At 42.9% G+C, this 21,508-nt stretch overlaps 1 protein-coding gene across 2 annotated transcripts in view; it reads left to right on the top strand.

Annotated features, from left to right (window-relative positions):
• Positions 1–12,820, top strand: part of LOC129858740 (heterogeneous nuclear ribonucleoprotein L-like) — a 55,145-nt gene extending 42,325 nt beyond the window's left edge. Inside the window, exons 4-13 of one of the 2 annotated variants that reach the window (XM_055928054.1) lie at positions 786–873; positions 1,124–1,218; positions 1,321–1,393; positions 5,396–5,467; positions 7,006–7,217; positions 7,440–7,561; positions 7,992–8,193; positions 8,773–8,830; positions 8,938–9,036; positions 9,647–12,820. In XM_055928054.1, coding sequence (XP_055784029.1) covers positions 786–873; positions 1,124–1,218; positions 1,321–1,393; positions 5,396–5,467; positions 7,006–7,217; positions 7,440–7,561; positions 7,992–8,193; positions 8,773–8,830; positions 8,938–9,036; positions 9,647–9,702 — 1,077 coding nt within the window. In that variant the 3' untranslated portion in view covers positions 9,703–12,820. Of the gene's footprint in view, positions 1–785; positions 874–1,123; positions 1,219–1,320; positions 1,394–5,386; positions 5,468–7,005; positions 7,218–7,439; positions 7,562–7,991; positions 8,194–8,772; positions 8,831–8,937; positions 9,037–9,646 lie in introns of both variants that reach the window. The other variant, XM_055928053.1, reaches the window with a different exon arrangement.
• The last annotated feature ends 8,688 nt before the right edge of the window (positions 12,821–21,508 follow it).

Genomic DNA, 21,508 nt, shown 5'->3' with positions numbered 1-21,508 from the left:
ACCCTCCAGCTTGACAATGCCACCAGCCATACTGCTCGTTCTGTGCGTGATTTCCTGTAAGACAGGAATGTCAGTGTTCTGACATGGCCAGCGAAGAGCCCGGATCTCAATCCCATTGAGCACGTCTGGGACCTGTTGGATCGGAGGGTGAGGGCTAGGGCCATTCCCCCCAGAAATGTCTGGGAACTTGCAGGTGCCTTGGTGGAAGAGTGGGGTAACATCTCACAGCAAGAACTGGCTAATAGAGTGCAGTCCATGAGGAGGAGATGCACTGCAGTACTTAATGCAGCTGGTGGCCACACCAGATACTGACTTTACTTTTAATTTTGACCCCCCCCCCTTTGTTCAGGGACACATTATTCCATTTCTGTTAGTCACATGTCTGTGGAACTTGTTCAGTATGTGTCTCAGTTGTTGAATCTTGTTATGTTCATAGAAATATTTACACATGTTAGGTTTGCTGAAAATAAAAGCAGTTGTCAGTGAGAGGACGGTTCTTTTTTTGCTGAGTTTAGGTTCCTGCATCCAGGTTGCATCCTCTCTACTCTAAGGACACACAGATGTTCCTACTTTATGAAGTCTCTCACTGGTTCTCATTATTCCACCAATTTCACACAGGAACCTCTCAAATATTGTGAACAAATTTGTCACAGCCAGGTATATTGTCTTCGGTGTTGTAGGTGTCAGGGAGAAATGCAGTTTTAATAGGAACATTTATCTTCCAGCTGCAGCCTTGGTGAGAGCTGACTAAAGCCTTCCGTGTATCTCCATTTCTTGTCTCCAAGGATGTTCTCTACACAGTGTGCAACCCCATAGGCAGTGTGATGCGCATCGTCATCTTCAAACGTAACGGCATCCAGGCCATGGTGGAATATCCTTTCTGTCTAGCTGGTTGGCTGGCTGGCTCGCTGGCTGGCTGCCTGGCTGCCTGTTAGAGTGTGAGTGTTGGAGGGTGTGACCATAAAAAAGGCATCCACAGGTCAAATTATTCAACCAGCATAGATTTGTTTTTGTTGATGGTTTTAGAGATTTTATATCTTCTATCTGGGGACTTGTAATTGTACATTGAGGCTTGAGGTTATTTGGTTGTGTTGCTGTTGTCCTTAACTGCCCCTCCTCACATTTGAGTCCATCGAGTGCGCTCAGAAAGCTAAGGCTGCTCTCAATGGAGCCGACATCTATGCCGGCTGCTGCACCTTAAAAATTGAATATGCAAGGGTAAGTCTATATTCACCACACACAATCACATACATAACGCTTAGTAAATTGATTTTCTTTAAAACGCCGGAACACTTCCTGTCTGTTGTTTCCCTCCTATAGCCAACTCGCTTGAACGTGATCAGAAATGACAACGAGAGCTGGGACTACACAAAGCCTTACCTGGTCCGAAGAGGTAAGATTCTGCTCCTTGTTCTGTATATGTAGGCTATGGAGTGATCTCATTGTGTAGAAGTTGCTGAGTTAGGGCTATGGGCTGCCATATAGGGCTGTCATTGTGTCAGAGTGTCCATGGGCAGCCTGCAGGGCAGAGTCAGGTTTTCCTCCCTCTGTCAGGTTTTCCTCCCCCTTTATCTGAAATCTGCCCAGGCTGCAAACAGAATAGCAGGAGAGGAAAGGATATCAAAGAAGTGTGGCTGTTTCTCTTCTCATTCCTCACAGGCTGTAGATAGATACGCTCTGAGTTGAGAGAGAGAGCGAGAGAGAGAGAGAGAGAGAGAGCTGGACTGTTTGTCTTGAGTTTAGTCTGCGTCAGCTGAAATGAGACAGAGAAATTACGATACTTCTCCTTATCCTGTGCTAAATATGCTAACTTGAGACAGACAGATACTGAGTCAGAGGCTGAGGAGAGCACTGTGGTTGTATCATTGCATGAGGAATGTTATAGTAGCAAAGATGCTGTTTGAAAAAAGAGCAGAGAAATGGCCTGCTGTTGGCTACCCCTCTTTACTACCCTCCCCCCATCCCACCCCGTCTATGTGAAGTCATCATTGTGACTGTAGCGCCCCCTATTGTGAGGTGGTTAAGGACCAGTATGGACCACAGACCTGCAGTCAACCAAGCCAACACAAGACCGACCCACTGCGCGTCCTTCTCCAAGCAACACACTCTCACATCCGCCTCTCACAAGCCTGCACCTGCCGCCCATGGGAATAGAGAGAGAGGGATGGACGACAGGCTGACCCTGCACAGCAACATGCATCCATCTTCACCCAAACCTCAAGAGAGAGGGAGAGAGACTACTCATTCATCCTGACCTCATGCAACCTCAACATCAACACACCCAGGACAACCTGCCAGTGCCACCTCATGGCTGGAGGATTGGCTGCTTTTAGACTTTTTAGACTGGACAAATTTTCTTCTCTTGCTTGCGTCCTGATCGTATTCAGTCAGTTATCTGACTTGTTAAAACCCTTTATATTCTCTCACCAAATAATCCGTAGTAGAAATATCGATGTATTAGTCTATACTATCCCTAGTCTGGACATGGGAACATAAGAGTGTATTTCTCACTAGGCTTTGTCTTAAGTCAGACAATAAGCAAAAAATCTCTGCTCTGTAATCTACTTAAACACCAAGGTGACACTATCTTCTACTGTAAATTACTTTATATTATAGCATTTCTGTCAGTGTCAATGTGTTGAAATGCCTACTGTAGCAGAGAGAACTGTTTAGATTAAATCCTGAACATTGAGTGTCTATTCTTGAATGCACTGTTAATGGGGGTACATCGTGTGGATGAAGAGAGTCACAGTTCCTTAGAGGCCCTCTATCAGAGACCCAACCTTTATATCTCTATCTGAAAGGCATTGCCCTGTGAAAGTCAGCCCCTTTTCTCCTAGTGCATCCATCTACTCAAATTAACCAGGGGACATAGTCGACTGCTGAGGGGGTTCACCCTATGATGAATATCACCCTTTACTGCATGGCTAAATGAGAAGTCAGGCGAGATGCTAACTCATTTGAAAGCCCAGTGAGAGTGAGTTAGCCTCCTGCTGTGGTGCCGTTCTTAGGACACTCAAATGTATTCCTCCAGCGTCCTCTGTGGATGTCTCTCACCTCGGGACTGACTGCTTCAGTACCATGCCGCTTTCCGCTTACCTGAGAGGAACATATATTTGATTCACTTTAAATCACCCTCACACTTTTATTATACTGGGTATTGGATTGTATATCAGAATAAGTATAAGTCATGGTTCAATCAGCTGCTGTATAATGAAGTCGCGGAGAGTATACCTACAGTATATACTGTGCGATCCGGTCTGTAGCACATTTCCTTCTAGAGAACCTATATCCCTGGCATTTAGGAACAGGTGTCAACATGGTGTTACAACACGTTAGAGCGCGATGCTCTACGTGCAACAACATGGTGTCTGGTTCACATCCCATGGGGACCAGCCGGAGAGGCTGTCTGTGACATCACGTCCCCTGTGAGTTGCCTTAGCCAAAGCAGGGTTCATATTGCTGTTGCCCACAGCGGAGATTAGCTGCCTTTTTAGCTAGTAGTCCTCCGCAAGGAGACTTTGCTATGACTCTCATCCCCTGGCCCCTTTGGAGGAAATAGCATTAGACTTGGGTGGGGTAAATAACTAGCAATTTAAACTGAAATTCTAACTGACCATTCCATATAAAACGGGAGAAAGTCAGCCAAGAAGAGAAGCAACGCTTTAATTCTCTAATCATGCTCAGTGCACCAATTGGCCAGGGAATTAGGATTGCCAAAGCAAATCTGTTCTCTGGTAACTTTACCTGGATAAATAAAGGTTGAGTGCACAGCATGGGTCTGCAGTCTCTTCGAGGGTGTTGTTAGTGATGGATAGTTTTCCCTTCTTCTCCCCCCCAGAGGACGAGCAGAGGAGAGAGGGTTTTTGTGAGGCATGGGGGGTGGGGGTGGATCTCAGGGTATAATAATAGATGCTGTTTGAGGCCTGATTGTGGAGGGAGGCATAGGGTGAGATGGGAGGGGGTAATGATGGCTTCCGCTGGCACAGCAAACAGGGCGGTGAACCCTGCTGTACGCCCCTAATCTGTGACTGAAGGTCACTTTGACTATCTGATGAAAGCTCTCTCTCTTAATAATCCCCCTTATCATTTTACACCCATGCAGCATTTCAGTAGAGTGTGTGTGTGACTGTGACTTGGCCTGGGGGGACTGTTGTGGATACCACACGGCATCACCCAACCCCCCAACCACAGAGCTGACCTGGCTGCAATAGTTACATAGATCGGTTCCTGTAAGCTATAGTGGAGCATTACTGACTAATAAAGGAGATCGTGTTACTTGTATAGAGGGGCTTTTCAGTTGTAGAGGTAAACTTATTGAACTGAATAATTGGAGTGATATTATCTGGGTTTCCATGTAGATATACAGGAGCTCTGATTCATGGAACATGGAAGGTTCCCACTGGGCACACACTGGTTGAATCAACGTCATTTGAACCAACGTGGAATAGATGCTGAATTGACATCTGTGCCCAATAGGTTTCTTTTATCTTTTCAACTGTATTGTTAGTCTTCTAATTAAGGCTCAGTTTGGACTGCTCTTGTGGGAGATGGAACTGCAGCTGCTCTTTGTCCACCCTGTGCCTCCATGTATCTCTCTGTGACTCTGTGCCAGTTGTGAACTGACTATCTGATGATGCAACACAGGTTGATGTTGTTTCACTTGTGCTGAAAGAGACAACCTGTGCCAGTAAAGCCAAGACCTCAGTGAGAGGGTTGCTGACTGTTCACGCTAGTGATGTAATTCAGGTACTTTTCCTCCACCAATCTTTGTATAAAAATGTAACAATGTTTTCCACCTGTTTAAAATGTGCCCTTTGTTTTTTCTTTCTATTTTTGAATCTTCTCTCCACTGTTCCTTGTCTATAGATTGCTGAAGGATGTAAATTGTATTTAGTAAAGTAAATTGCCATTGTGGTTAACAGTAGACCTACTTTAGGCCTACATGTATTGGTGTCTCCTTCTCTCTGTATGTAATAGTACAACATAGTACTACTGTTCAAATAGTACAACATAGTACTAATGCATGGGATGCATGGGATACAACTGTGGATGCATTGAAGTCCTTCTAATGCACAGTATTAGCAGGATTTATATTCTAACGTGTGTTAATCAATAGCATTGTTTCCATGTGTTGCCTAATGACTATAGTACTGTTACTATGTGAACTTGTAAATGAATGTTAAAAGTCAACAGACTTGGGGTATCACCAGTGTATTCAGATTCACCTGTAATGTCACAGGTCTTCTGTCACTTCTCTAATTATATTATGCTTATTTACCTCCAATGACCTTTTTATCAGCATGTCTATTTGAATAGCTCCTATTTGAATGTGTAGCCCAGAGCCATTTCCCTCATACTCTCTCCCTATGCTGTCAATGTGTTGATGTTTCAGAGCGTGGGAAGGGCAGGCAGAGACAGGCCATACTAGGGGAGCACCCGTCCTCTTACGGAGACAACGGATACGGTAAGATCCCCCTCCTAACCCCAGCACCAAAACACTACCCTATTACTCAGTGTGCCAACCATATCCCTCTTTGATGTCACGCAGGTTGATACATTGCTATGTTTTCATTTGAAAAGCTATTTTACAAAAAGTCCCACTGTACCTAACATCATTACTAAACTTTAGACATACGAGTTCCCACACCCGGTCTCAGGGATGGTTAACTCTGGAAACTCCTTTGGTCTCTACTGAGTACAGCTTTTAGTGTTCGTGCACCTTGTTTGTGGAAAGGTCTTCTAAATGTTCTTAAATGTGATGTTTTGGTGCCTCTGAGGACCTTATTTCTGATTAATGTGCTTTTCTTTCTGCATTTTGTATTTATATTTGGTGCGTCTATTTTCTGTAGTTTATGTAATTCAGGGTTCATCTTTAAAATAGACCTTGGTCTCAGTATGACTCTCTGATAAAATGAAAGTTAAATAAAGAAATATCCGCCTCCTTCGTCTCTATGTCACACAGACTGCTACATTATCCACACTATCCACACATTCTGCTACATTATCCACACTATCCACACAGACCTCCATATTATCCACACTATCCACACAGACCTCCATATTATCCACACTATCCACACAGACCTCCATATTATCCACACTATCCACACAGACCTCCATATTATCCACACTATCCACACAGACCTCCATATTATCCACACTATCCACACAGACCTCCATATTATCCACACTATCCACACATACTGCTACATTATCCACACCATCCACACAGACCTCCATATTATCCACACAGACCTCCATATTATCCACACTATCCACACATACTGCTACATTATCCACACTATCCACACAGACCTCCATATTATCCACACTATCCACACAGACCTCCATATTATCCACACTATCCACACATACTGCTACATTATCCACACTATCCACACATACTGCTACATTATCCACACTATCCACACATACTGCTACATTATCCACACTATCCACACAGACCTCCATATTATCCACACTATCCACACAGACCTCCATATTATCCACACTATCCACACATACTGCTACATTATCCACACCATCCACACAGACCTCCATATTATCCACACAGACCTCCATATTATCCACACTATCCACACATACTGCTACATTATCCACATTATCCATACAGACCTCCATATTATCCACACCATCCACACAGACCTCCATATTATCCACACTATCCACACAGACTTCTACATTATCCACACTTCCCACACACCCCTACTGCTTAGCTGGAGGGTGTAGATTCTCAACCCTATCTGAAGGTGAGAGGAGTAGAGACCTCCCAAGAGGCTAGTAGAGAAAAATAAAACCCACCTCCACACTCCTTTCACCATCAGGGTTGTGTTCATGAGGACCGAACGGGACAAGAAAGTAGTAGCTGATCTCCTTCGTTTCAAAATGTTTTTGCCCGTTTCGTGCCTACTGAGCACAACCCAGGTGGAAGTGAAAGTTGTAACCCCAGCTCCTCCTTTCCCCTTGTGTTATGTATTCCAGGGTCACACTGCCCCCTGTTGCCTCTCCCAGGGAACAGCAGGTACAAGCTGAGCTCCCACGACATCCCAGAAGTGGTGGCCTACCCCCTGCCCCAGAGTTCCTCCTACAACCACGGCTCCAGCTCTGTCGCCATGGTGAGCGGTCTGCACCCCGCCAAGATGAACTGCACCCGCATCTTCAACCTCTTCTGTCTCTATGGCAACATTGAAAAGGTTAGCAGGGGGGCCCACCTGAGGAGGAACTTAAGGGCATCCATGTGTGTGTTGTGGTAGTTTGTCTGTGAATTAACATTTATTTTATCTTTTGGGGGGGAGAGGGGGGGCAGTGTGTGTTATTCTGATTGAAGTATTTCTGTTTGAAGGAGGTGTAGTTGAAGGTGTGTGAATCTATTTGAGGATTGCTATGAACATAATGTCTGAAACTGTGTTTGGCAGGTGAAGTTCATGAAGAGTGTCCCAGGCACTGCCCTAGTAGAGATGGGGGATGAGTATGCAGTGGACAGGGCCATCACTCACCTCAACAGCATCAAGGTGTTTGGCAAGAGGCTCAACGTCTGGTGAGTGTCCTTGTTAGTACATTAGAGGGAAGCTGAGGACCTGCAGTATTCAACCACGTAATTAATATTATTGTCTACTAGTATCTTATTACTCTTTCTCTGTTATCAAATCCAATTACCGGTACAGAATCAATGTGTGGGTGTACAGGTTAGTCGAGGTAATTTGTACATGTAGGTAGGGGTCAAGTGACTATGCATAGATAATAAACAGCGAGTAGCAGCAGTGTAAAAACAATGTAAATAGTCTACGTGACCATTTGATGAATTGTTCAGTAGTCTTATGGCTTGGGGGTAGAAGTTTTTAAGGAGCCTTTTGGACCTGGACTTCAACTCCCTCCCTCTCCATTTCTCTCTTCCTCCTTTTTCCCTCTTCCTGCTTTTTCTCTCTCTCTCCCCCTCTCCTCTCCCTCTCTCATCTCCCCCTATCCAGTGTGTCCAAGCAGCATGCGGTCATCCCCAGCCAGGTGTTTGAGCTGGAGGACGGCAGCAGCAGCTATAAGGACTTTGCCATGACCAGGAACAACCGCTTCACCAGCCAAGGCCAGGCCTCCAAGAACATCATCCAGCCACCCTCCTGTGTGTTGCACTACTACAACGTCCCCCCCTGCATCTCAGAGGACCAGCTACTGAGGGTAGGGGTGTGATAAGGTCTATGGTGGAGAGGGTGTGAGCAGAGGCCTGAACAGAGGGGTTGAAGGTCAAGGCTAGGGGATGGGATGTAGGGAGTAAGGTAATTATTAACTCCCAGAAGTCCATCCTTTGTACTGCACTACTGCAAATCCCTCCTGGCATCTGAAAGTACCAGCTGCTGAGGATATGGCTGGGATGGCAGGGTAGGGTATTGGGAAGGGTTTCTGAGGTTCGTATGGGGTAACGTTTAGCATAGACTCATCCTGTGTGCTGAACTATTACAAGCCCCTCCCCCTACATTTCAGAGGCCCAGCTGGATCTTGGGTATGTGGTTGGGATGAGGGTGCATATCTAATATTTTGTCAATAGGGCTAAGAGGTGAAATTAGCCTGCTACTCTTTTGCTGCACAATTAAAATAGTTTGCATAGAAGAAGATGACCGCTGATGGTTCTGCCTGTCACTCACTGTCAAAGATGTTTGTAGTTTGACCGAGAGACTAAAGAGCTCCACCTTGTGGTTGTGGTTAGAACAGAATTATTGTCTCGCAACAACCTTAATCTCAGCTGTTCTTTTTTTACAGTTATGCTCAGAGCATGATGTGCCAGGTTTCACCAAGTTCAAGATGTTTGATGCAAAGCGTAAGTTTGGGCTTTTTTAACTTTTTCCGTTTGTGTGTGTTCGGCTGTTGAAGGAGTTAAGTGTACTTTCATACTTAAGTTGTCCTTTTCTCCTCTCTTCTTGTCAGCCTCCTCCAAAACCATTTCTGGCTTGTTAGAGTTTGATTCCAAGACACACGCTGTCGAGGTCTTGACCGTCCTAAACCACTACCAGATCAGAATACCAAGTAAGTGACCAGATGGCCTTGCTTTCCTCAACAGTGACCGCCTACTAGCACCAAACACTCAACCGTTAGTAGTCACTCTCAGCATGAGAACTGATAGTGCCACATACAGTCGGAGAAATGCCCATAAAATTGGATTCAGACCAAACTTACATGAAGACCTGAAGATAATATATATATCTTTCCTGGATGAAATAGCATGAGGGAAATGTTATAAAATCCAAAAGGGGAGAAAGCTGTAAATGCTGTCTGTTCTAGCAGCAGGTGGTTATTTTTTACATTATTTCTGTGTTGGTTGGCACCACAGGTGTTTCAGCCTGGCCCTGTGGAATCAGTCGCTATCAGAGAGGGAGATTAGATGTGTGTGTGTGTGCTTGTGTGTGTGTGCTTGAAGTGAGATAGAGGGAGCACACTAGGAGAGGAGTCTGCACCATCTGCCGCACACCTTTTCTCTTCCCAGACCGGACTTAGCGCTCCCATCTTCAGAATTCTCCCTGCCAATGTCCCCTGTCCCCAGCAGAGTGTGCACGTGTGTGGGCATGCCATATGATCATGTGTGTTTGTTTATGTGTGTGTAGTATGTGTGTAACCTCGTGTGGCTGACCTTTTCCAGATGGCTCTAACCCCTACACCCTGAAGCTGTGCTTCTCCACATCCTCTCACCTCTAAAGACCACAGGACCAGTGCACCAGCAGGAGAGGGAGAGATGGAGATGGAGATGGAGAGAAGGCGAGAGAAAGAGAAGCGATGGGACTGGGAGGGACAGACTACTAAGCTGACAAGACTGATAAAGAGGGCCCTCATCCAGACTGACTGGCTCCTCTTGAAGTGGAGAAGACTACTGAAACACAGACGTGTGAAACACTGGAGATTGCTGAAGAGGTTTTTTTTATCTTGCACCTCTTATTTTGGAGTATTTTTTGTTCTCTTCGTTTTTTGTTTTCTCTGTATAGAGAGAGCCAATCAGAACTAAGATCTGAGAGATGACACCCTGTCTCTTCCCAGCATCCATTGGGGCTGAGCATGGTACCTTAACAGGTGACCCCTGAAAAGACTTGTTGTGGACAGAATGAGATGACTTGTTCATTTTTGCATTGTGTTTGAAGACTGGATTGAGGACATCTATTATGCCGATGCTGGTGAAGATTATCCAAGATGGTCACCATATTTATGGGTTGACAGCGCTGCTTTTATGCTCAGCACATTCAGTTGAGCAGCAAAAACTCAGTCGGTACTTCAGTGAAACAATGTGTCAATATGAATTTTAAATCACACTGTAATATGTAAAGGTGTATAGAACTGAAATGGAAGTTCTGTTATGGAGGGGTGGGACGGGGGAAGGGGTAATATCTATCTTATTTGAAGACATTGTGTCAGCAGGTGTTTTGCTTTGGAGTGGACTGTTTAATGACACGTTTGTATGATGTTTACACATGAAGAGCCCATGGTCTGTGTAGTATGTCAGTGTTTTGGGGCACTCTGTTTGAGTGTTAGTACTGTGTTAGTATCATGGCTCGCCTGCACTGGTTCAGTGTCAGTAGTTTTGCACATTCAGATTGTTTTAGTGTTTAGTGGCACGCCGATATGTCTTATGTTCACAAATGGCTGTATCCAGAATCATTGTACATCATCCCTAGCTCTTTTCCTGATCAATTAGCAAATATAGCAACAATGTTATAGAGATATGTTTTATTTTTAATCCCTCAAATACCTAAGGTTATTTGGGAACAGCCCTGCCAAAGAGGGTAACAAATAATATGATCGTACAAATGCTTTGTACAAGAATTGTGGAATTCCATTTTACTTGCAAAATAAGGAAATGACACGTTAACACCATATTCCATGGGTCTACTCTGTATATTGTACTGTATAATGTGAGCAAATACATAGGTGTTATTCAAACCTTTCTGCAAGTAGCAGATTGTAGTATTTGCCACTACAGTGAAGGGTTATCCAGGCATCAGGATCCGGGGTTGGGTGGATCTGGATGCATGCTGTGAGCGTGACACTCATTAAACATTCAGCAGTCTTCAGATCCTCTTACATCTTTATGATTCCAGAATTGTTCCACATCGTGAGTTACATTTCAAAAGGCCTGAGTTACCATAAACAGCAGTCTTGTGCTTCATTTAATGGTATCATCAAACGTAAGGAGGGTCTTAAATTCTCACTACACGCATGTTCAGATAGGTAGTAGCCATGATGTCCATGTCTGACTGGTCATTAAATGGCGTTGTGTCTGTGTCTTTGTGGTGGATTTTGTGTTTGAGTTTGGTAATCTGTGCCAGTGATAGTCATTGGAGTGACACCAGAATAAAATCTTCATAAACACTACTGATTGTGTAGTCTCCAGCCCTATGAGCTTAGAGAACACACTCCCACCAATCCTCTTAAACAAACTTCAGAGGATCCCTCTGCCCACAAATGTATCTCTGAGAGCATAACTTGTAAAAATAGAATACTGCAGCCTTTTGGCTTTCAAGAGCCACATTGTCAAAAAAGGAAAACGGGTTCACACAGCGAAAGCTTTACTTTTCATGACTTGAGAAAACATAGATGTACATTTAGATGTGGAGAGAGCTGGTTGGGAGGATGGGACAAAAGAAGAGGTAATGGAAGGATGGAAACGGAGGCATACACACACAGTAACATTATTCGAACTAATTATTTTTCCTTTCAGATGAGATACTGTACACAGCTAGTGACATGTACTGAAATAACAAACACGTCTTGCTCTCTTAACTGAAAAACCAAGAAAAATATAAACTTATACAAACCCAAGTGGGCACACAACTCACAAACACCTCTCTCCACCCCCACACAATCTCTCTCTTTCACACTCCAGCCTGGTCTCTACCCACAACTTTGGAGAATGTTCCCTTCAGTCTCATTAGGTCATTAACTAACACTTTCACAGAAATGTTCCCGTGATATGCAAGGAGAGTTTCAAATAGACCATTCCCTTAATGTCAAATAGAATTTTCTCAGAACATAGTTACCATGTTCACAGAACATAAGATATTAATGTTCTAGACATGTTTGATGGGAACGTTGCAAGACCATTCATGTGTCCAGTTTTCTGAGGGTTAGGAGAATATTCCATCAACATCCCACCAAACATACACAGAACATGGTTGCCATGTTGTCAGAACATAAGATATTAATGTTCTAGACATGTTTGATGGGAACGTTGCAAGAACATTTGTGTTTCCAGTTTTCTGTGGGTTAGAAGAACATTCCATCAACATCCCACCAAACATACACGTAACAGGGTTGCCATGTTCTCAGAATAAAAAATATGAATGTTCTAGACACGTTTCACGGGAACGTTGCAAGAGCATGTATGTGTCCCAAGAAAATGTCTTTACACATCACTGTTGCCAAGCCAATCAATGCCCTGATTGATGAACCACTGATCCGTTCATAGCTCTTTGTCTGTTGGCGAGGGATAGTTTTTAACATACAGTCTTTTAAACTTGCGCATTTGACACACAATTGCATTGTGCATGTTCATTTATACAGTAATTATTCTTCAACATGTCCTCACCTATGATTTAAAGTCACAACCTCTTGGTTCATGGTATTCTGATCCTTCTACTACGCCACCATGTCCATGTCAGATATCAGTTAGTCTGGCTATTCTCTCATCATTGATTTTATTAACTTATTTCAACAATTTAAGGGCTTTCCGTATAGTTGTCTAATTTTGGTGGGGCATATCAACCTGTTTTAATGATACTCCTGAATCACTATGATCAATAAACTATTTTCTTGAGTGTACTTTTAACAGAGCTGAGATTTACTTCAAAGTGTATTCACCCTATTGCTTACACCTATCAAGTTGTTACAGATCTACACAAGTGCCTACTGTAGGAAGTAGGGGTTAGGGCAGTGTTTCCCAAACTCGGTCCTAGGTACCCCAAGGGCTGCACGTTCTGGTTTCTGCCCTAGCACTACACAGCTGATTCAAATAATCATCTAATTATCAAGCTTTGATCATTTGAATCAGCTGTGTAATGCCAGGGCAACACCCAAAACATGCAGCCCTTGGGGTACCTAGGACCGAGTTTGGGAAATATTGGGTTAGGTTTTCTTCTAGACAGAGCCTAACTACACTGTCCCAATAAGCACATTCCCTACAGATATCCTTATTAAGACAGTGATTAGGGTGTTTGGTATTGGTGGCCTGGGTTTGAGACCTGCTAGGGGAGTCACCCTACTCTCACATTCTTAGCAATACATACTGAACAAAAATATAAACGCATCATGTGAAGTGCAGGTCTCATTTGTCATGAGCTGAAATAGAAGATCCATAAAATGTTCCATATGCACAAAAAGCTTATTTCTCTCAAATGTTGTGCACAAATTAGTTTATATTACTGTTAGTGAGCATTTCTCCTTTGCCAAGATAATCCACTCACCTGATAGGTGTGGCATATCAAGAAGCTGATTAAACAGCATTATCATGTGCTTCGGAGGACGCATGGCTTTCGACCTTCGTCTCTCCCGAGCCCGTACGGGAGTTGTAGCGATGAGACAAGGTAGTAATTACTAGCGATTGGATACCACGAAAATTGGGGAGAAAATGGGAGAAAAATTAACAAAATAATAAAAATGAAAAAAAAAACAGCATTATCATTACACAGGTGCACCTTGTGCTGGGGGGGGGGGGCACACTAAAGGCCACACTAAAATTTGCACTTTTGTCACACAACACAATGCCACAGATGTCTCAAGTTTTGCCAACTGCAATTGAGCGTGCAGTTGGCATGCTGACTGCAGGAATGTCCAACAGAGCTGTTGCCAGATAATATAATGTTAATTTTTCTTCAACAATAAGTTGTTTTAAAGAATTTGGCAGTACATCCAACTGGCCTCACAACCGCGGCGCTGAGGAGTATTTATGTCTGTAATAAAGCCCTTTTTGTGGGAAAGGAAAAAAACTGGTTGGGTTTGGCTCTCCAGTGGGTGGACCTATGCCCTACCAGGCCCACCCATGGCTGTGCCCCTGCCCAGTCGTGAAATCCGTAGATTAAGTCCTAATGAATGTATTTCAATTGATTGATTTCCTTCTATGAACTGTAACTCAGTAAAATCTTGGAAATTGTTTCATGTTGCGTTTATATTTTTGTTTGGTATATGTTAATGTCATTATTGATGTTTTGAATTGCATTTATCAGACATTTTGATTGTTTATATGGACATTTCATTAGAAATTTGAAATATTATTTATGCTTCTTTGTTTATAGATTTTTCCTCTTTCACACATTTATGGAACTTTGGCTACCAGCTTTGTGTCTCTTGTGCACAACCTCCAGAAGCTTGGTCAGGTTTGATGTGTTTCTGGACGAAGAAATCAACGCTGTCTTTGCGGAGTTTGTATTTGACTAAAATGTTGTTCTCTTTCTCCTCGATTAACTCAAAATAATGGGAGCATTTACACAAGGAAAAGGTTAAGAGAGGTAATTGTAACGTTGTGAGTCGGGATGCAAGTTCAGGGAGTGAATACATTTAATTAATTAATAAACCAAACAAGAAACACAAACAGCGCACCGACAAGAAACAGAAACAATGACGACAGGGGAAGAACCCAAAGGGAGTGACATATAAAGGGCAGGTAATCAAGGAGGTGATGGAGTCCAGGTGAGTGTCATTATGCGCAAATGCACGCAACGCTGGTGGCAGGCGTGCGCCGTAAACGAACAGCCCGGTGACCTAGAGGCGGGAGAGGGAGCACACGGGACAGTAATACAGCTGCCATATTTCTTATATTTTTTTTAGCTTGATAGCCTATTGGAAATTAGTTAGACTACAGCACGAATTTCGTTAGCATGAGACAAGGCTTTAATAAATAATGTATATATATCTCGCATGTAGACATATGTTTCTGAAAGTAATACAGTGGTTACTTGAAAAACGAACTGTAATATTACAATATTTGAAGACAGTAAATGGTTAGATTTTAAATTACTCAGTTACTCATAAAAATAATAAAACTGTAAGTAATATATTGCCCCCAACATTGGTCCCAAGTGATTCTGTTGCAATTTGTCTATTTTTCCACATTAAAACTTGGAGATGGAACTCTGTGTTGTGTATTATTTTGGCATAACTGGCATCATCATTGCTTTAATGGCAAATGTGAGAAAGTTCAGACATGCTATTGTGCTACTGTAAATAAATACATTTCTGATATTCTGAGAATATGGCAACCATATTCTGGGTATGTTTCTGTCAGAAGCAGCACTATGATGAGAGTGGATGTCATTACTTATCATAGATGTGTTTGTTCTAGATGGTATATGTGATGTGGATTTCAAAAAGACGATAGAGAGTTCTCGTTTAGATGCTCAGCTATCTGGAATACTACTGATTCCCAGGAGCGGTGCGTGGGTAAAATCACTTGGAAATGGATAATTGCATTGCTTGCTCTATAACCTGTTAATTCAAATGACTTGCGACCGTGATATATAGGCCTAAAGGCCGAAACAATAAGACACAGTGGAAGAATAAATTCAAACACACCTTTGTTTTATCACAAAACCGGATAGCAACCTCTGTCCAGTGGAGTCCACAAGGCACATTGCATGTACAGTAACAGACCTACAGCATGGTCAAGCAAGTTAATGTTTCTGACATTTTCGGACCACTAAACAACTATTGATTCTGAACCACAGAGAGTTACCGCAAGTCGCAAAGAAAACAGGATCTGCCTCCACTATTCCAGCACCATTTCAACTTCAACATTTCAACATCATCAAATCACCTAGTCTATTACAGTGACAACTAAAAGATACCAAAAACTATTTAGTCCAATCCACGTACAGTGGGGAGAAAAAGTATTTGATACACTGCCGATTTTGCAGGTTTTTCTACTTACAAAGCATGTAGAGGTCTGTAATTTTTATCATAGGTACACTTCAACTGTGAGAGAACTGTGAAAATCCAGAAAATCACATTGTATGATTTTTAAGTAATTAATTTTATTTTATTGCATGACATAAGTATTTGATATATCAGAAAAGCAGAACTTAATATTTGGTACAGAAACCTTTGTTTGCAATTACAGAGATCATACATTTCCTGTAGTTCTTGACCAGGTTTGCACACACTGCAGCAGGGATTTTGGCCCACTCCTCCATACAGACCTTCTCCAGATCCTTCAGGTTTCGGGGCTGTCGCTGGGCAATACGGACTTTCAGCTCCCTCCAAAGATTTTCTATTGGGTTCAGGTCTGGAGACTGGCTAGGCCACTCCAGGACCTTGATATGCTTCTTACAGAGCCACTCCTTAGTTGCCCTGGCTGTGTGTTTCGGGTCGTTGTCATGCTGGAAGACCCAGCCACGACCCATCTTCAATGCTCTTACAGAGGGAAGGAGGTTGTTGGCCAAGATCTCACGATACATGGCCCCATCCATCCTCCCCTCAATACGGTGCAGTCGTCCTGTCCCCTTTGCGGAAAAGCATCCCCAAAGAATGATGTTTCCACCTCCATGCTTCACGTTTGGGATGGTGTTCTTGGGTTGTACTCATCCTTCTTCTTCCTCCAAACACGGCGAGTGGAGTTTAGACCAAAAAGCTCTATTTTTGTCTCATTAGACCACATGACCTTCTCCCATTCCTCCTATGCACATTTGTGGCCTGCTGGAGGTCATTTTGCAGGGCTCTGGCAGTGCTCCTCCTGCTCAAAGGCGGAGGTAGCAGTCCTGCTGCTGGGTTGTTGCCCTCCTACGGCCTCCTCCACGTCTCCTGATGTACTGGCCTGTCTCCTGGTAGCGCCTCCATGCTCTGGACACTACGCTGACAGACACAGCAAACCTTCTTGCCACAGCTCGCATTGATGTGCCATCCTGGATGAGCTGCACTACCTGAGCCACTTGTGTGGGTTGTAGACTCCGTCTCATGCTACCACTAGAGTGAGAGCACCGCCAGCATTCAAAAGTGACCAAAACATCAGCCAGGAAGCATAGGAATGAGAAGTGGTCTGTGGTCACCACCTGCAGAATCACTCCTTTATTGGGGGTGTCTTGCTAATTGCCTATAATTTCCACCTTTTGTCTATTCCATTTGCACAACAGCATGTGAAATTTATTGTCAATCAGTGTTGCTTCCTAAGTGGACAGTTTGATTTCACAGAAGTGTGATTGACTTGGAGTTACATTGTGTTGTTTAAGTGTTCCCTTTATTTTTTTTGAGCAGTGTATATATATATACTGTATTCTATCCTATTCTACAGTATCTTAGTCTATGCCACTCTGACATTGCTCGCCCAAATATTTATTTTTCTTAATTCCATTCCTTTACTTTAGATTTGTGTATATTGTGTGTATTGTTGTGAAATTGTTAGATATTACTTCTTAGAAATTACTGCACTGTTAGAGCTAGAAACACAAGCTTTTTGCTACACCCACAATATATTCTGCTAAACACATATATGTGACAAATAAAATTTGATTTGATTTGATTTAGGAAAGGGACAATTTTAGCTAGCTGGCTAGCTAGCCACTGGAGGACAACAACAGAGATGCAACAATTCAAGTTTATCTGTCAATGATATATGCTCTCAATGGGATTTGATAGGAGTGATGCCAAATCCAAGCTGGCTTCCATTGACAATTGTTTTTGGTGTGCCAGGACTATTCACAGTTGAGCTCAACGCTGATTGGCAACTTGTTTGGTCATACTCGTTTGGACCTGACAGCATCAAATAGATGGCTTACACATAGAAAGACAGAGAGGCGCTGTTTTGCTCGCCCGGATGCTTTCTCCTGTGAGATGCATTCCATCTCTTGTAAATTGTAGGAAAATTATGAAACACAGAGAGACAAAAGAAGAAAAAAAATGTATTGGTACATTTTTTTGGGGAAGCCTGGCTACCTTTGGCATCCATGAATGCATGCCACTGCTGATCTCCATCTTTCTAGATCAGATAGGTGTGTTGTAACTGTTGCCAAATAACGATATAAACATATATTGCTGAGAATTTGAGAGTAGGGTAACTCCCCTAGCAGGTCTCAAACCCAGGCCACCAGCACCAATGACCAACACCCTAACCACTGTCCTAAAAAGAGCTATCTTTAGGGCATGTGCTTATTGGGCCAGTATAGTTAGGTACTGTCTAGAAGAAACCCTAACCCCTCCTCCCTAGGCACTTGTGTAGACCTGAAACAACTTGATAGGTGTAAGCAATAAGATGAATGCACTTTGAAGTAAATATCAGCTCTGTTAAAAGTACACAAGAAAAACTCTTATTGATGATAGTGATTCAAAAGTATCATTAAAACGGGTTAATATGCCCCACCAAAAGTAGACAACTATACAGTAAGCCCTTAAATTGTTTAAATAAGACAATCAAATCAATGATGAGGGAGTAGTCAACTTAACTGGTAACTGACACAGACATGGTGGCGTAGCAGGAAAATCTGAGTAGTGTTAACAAGGAGGTTATGAGTTCAAATCCCAGATGAGGACATGTTGAAGAATAGTGATTGAATAAATTAATTTGCAGAGTGTAATCATGTGTCAAATATGTTAAGTTAAAAACACTGTGTGTGAGTATTTCTAATCTTGCCAACAGACAAAGAGCTGTGAATGGATCAGTAGTTCACAAATCATGGCCTTGGCAAGATGTAATTGTTTGGGGGAAAGAATATTTATTTGGGACTGATACAAAGAAATGTTTTTATGAAACGTGTTTAGAACATTAATATCTTATATTGTGAAAACATGGCAACCATGTCCTGTGTATGTTTAGCTGGATGTTGATGGAATATTCTCCTAACCCTCAGAACACTGGACACATGAACGCTCTTGCAACACCCCATGAAACATGTCAGAAACATTAATATCTTATATTCTGAGAACATGGCAACCATGTTCGGAGTATGTTTGATGTGACGTTGATGTAATGCGCTCCTAACCCCCAGAAAACGGATGTATTTGATACCATTCCACTGATTCCGCTCCAGCTGTTACCACAAGCCTGTCCCCCCCCCCAAATATGGTGCCACCAACCTCATGTTCTTGCAACGTCCCTTAAACGTGTTTAGAACATTAATGTTGTATATTCTTAGAAAATGGTAACCACGTTGTAGATAATTTATGTTTGACATTAAGGGAATGTTCTCCTAACTTTACCACCAAAACATGCTATAAATGTTCTCAGAAGGTTTTTGCTAACCTAGATAGAATGTTCCACCTAACTAACAAAAAACTGGACACTTAAACATTAGGGGAACATTATGTGTTACATTACAAAAATGTTGTTCGCTGGGTAGTTTTGCTGCACACTCATTTTATTTTATTATTATTTTTTAATTATTAAAATCCCCCCTGGTTCCCAGTAACCCGTTGGGGGGTGCTGGTCTCTCTAGTGACCCTCTAAATTAACAGCGCCTGTTGCTGTCCCTGTGTGGGTCTCTCATATTTCTCTAGCCTGCTGCGACACTCTAAGAATAGAAGTAGAACAGATTAGAGCCTGAGCCTCTCTCTGCTGAGGCCTTTTCTAGTTCCCTGATTTTCTTTATTTAGCCACTGACCCACTCATCATTTCTCCTTGGAACGCAGTGCAGGTCAAAGACTCATTAGCATATTAAGGCTGTATGCATGTTTTTATCATCACTGGGTCTTATGGTCAGCACTTAAAGTATTATGAGTGATATAAATAAGGATTTAGGAGGAAGATATTAGCTATGAACTTACACAGACTTCACTAGAGCATTGAGAGGGACTCAAATGAGGAAGTCAAAATTAGCACAGATGTCCTTCAGCTCTATGTGGCCCAGTTTTATAGGGGAGCCAGACCTATCTACGTAAACAGGTGCCGTTGAGCCCAGAGATACACAAAGAGATCCTTGTCTCTTCATACAGTAGATTCCCAGTAACCAATCCATTGTGATTCTAGCCTCATATGCAAGGCTTGACGGCTCTCCTGTAAGCTGACAGCTAGCTCTAGTTCTCTGTACCTGAAAACCACACATGACATTTTATAACTGCAGAGGAGCATGTTACACATGGAAGAAGTCCTTCAGGAGAACCAAAATGCCACATTTAATCCTGGAATAGGCTCAGTTGTCCTGGCCTTTGGGTGTGCGTAGGCATATGTGTGTGTTTATCACGTGTGTGTGTTTACTGTATCCTGAGAGTGTGTGTTGGTCCAGTGCCACCTGCCCGGATACCCGACCGCAGTCTTTATCTTGGGTTGAGTAAATCTTTTATAGCACTGTGAGGGGTTATTTGAGGGCAGCTGTGAATCTCACCTTGAGCCATCCGGCGGACAGTCATACCTCGCCAGTCCAGCATCACAAACCAGTGAGGTCTGGTCATGACCTTGTCACATACTGTAGGTCTTAAGCCTGTGCACTACAACTGCGGTAAACTGTATGCGTTTCGGCAGAAGTTCATTCATTTCAGAGGCAATCCACACAGCTGAGACTCATCTGCCAGGTTGCGGTGTGTGCAGTATGTCGCAGGTGTTGGATTTTTCCAACTTGTGCGTTGCTTTGCAATGCGGTATCAGAAACATAGTAGATAAGCCACTGCAGAAGGTGCTAATGTGTAGCGTGATCCTTTTTGTTGTAATGCGGCACAAGGATTGCGATGATTACGCAAAATGTACCGTACGCCAACGTAGTGATGTATCATGTGTGCATGCAGCGTTACAGTGTGTGCAGCAATGCAGACTTTGTATGAACAGGGTCAAGCTGGGCCCTAGTGTCAAAGAGGACTACTGTAGGTAAGTGAATGGGTTGGTACAGCTTTAAGGAGAAATATTCCCTTCCTAATAACCCTCTGCCCAACTTTTAATGAACTCATTTATATAACTCCCATGAAACCTGGAGAGAGAGCCAAGTTCAAGCCCTGCCAATACAAACACACTATCTGACAAATTAGGCTACCAAAGCAAGTTTGTGGAAGTCTGGCTAGCTCCAATGAATCAAATAGAGGGTTATCTTGTGCTTGTTCTTTTTATTGTGTCAGTGTTGAAGGATTATAATGCATATGTCTCACATTTTGCAAAACACTCACACCTATTCATTACATTATGGACCTCCACACCTACCACTTACTGTACAGTGACTGATCATCACATTTAGCATGCCCTTCTGTGTCACCTCTCCTATTCAGAATTAATTTATGATGGAGGTTTGTCCTTGCCCTTGTTTTTTTCCACAAGAGAAGAAATCAAGCGTGAACACGAACAATAGCCACAACTATGCCGCATAAAATTCAACATAGTTGGGAACAGATTTTCGATGTCCCAATACCATGGCATTTGGTCTATGAACTGATAAACAAAACAACAATTGATGGATCAATTTGTTCTTTTCAATATAAGCTATTATATGAAATGATCGCTACAAAAAGAACGCTAAGTATGTGGGGCATTAAACAGTCAGACCGGTGCAGACTCTGCCACGTGGAAACAGAATCAATAGAGCCTCTCTTTTGGTAGGCTGCTGTCCATCGGTTGCTT

This window comes from Salvelinus fontinalis, chromosome 1 (genome assembly GCF_029448725.1).
Source record: "Salvelinus fontinalis isolate EN_2023a chromosome 1, ASM2944872v1, whole genome shotgun sequence".
NCBI lineage: Eukaryota > Metazoa > Chordata > Actinopteri > Salmoniformes > Salmonidae > Salvelinus > Salvelinus fontinalis.
The sequence above is the reverse complement of the archived record's forward strand: the minus strand, read 5'-3'. Positions and strand labels throughout refer to the sequence as shown.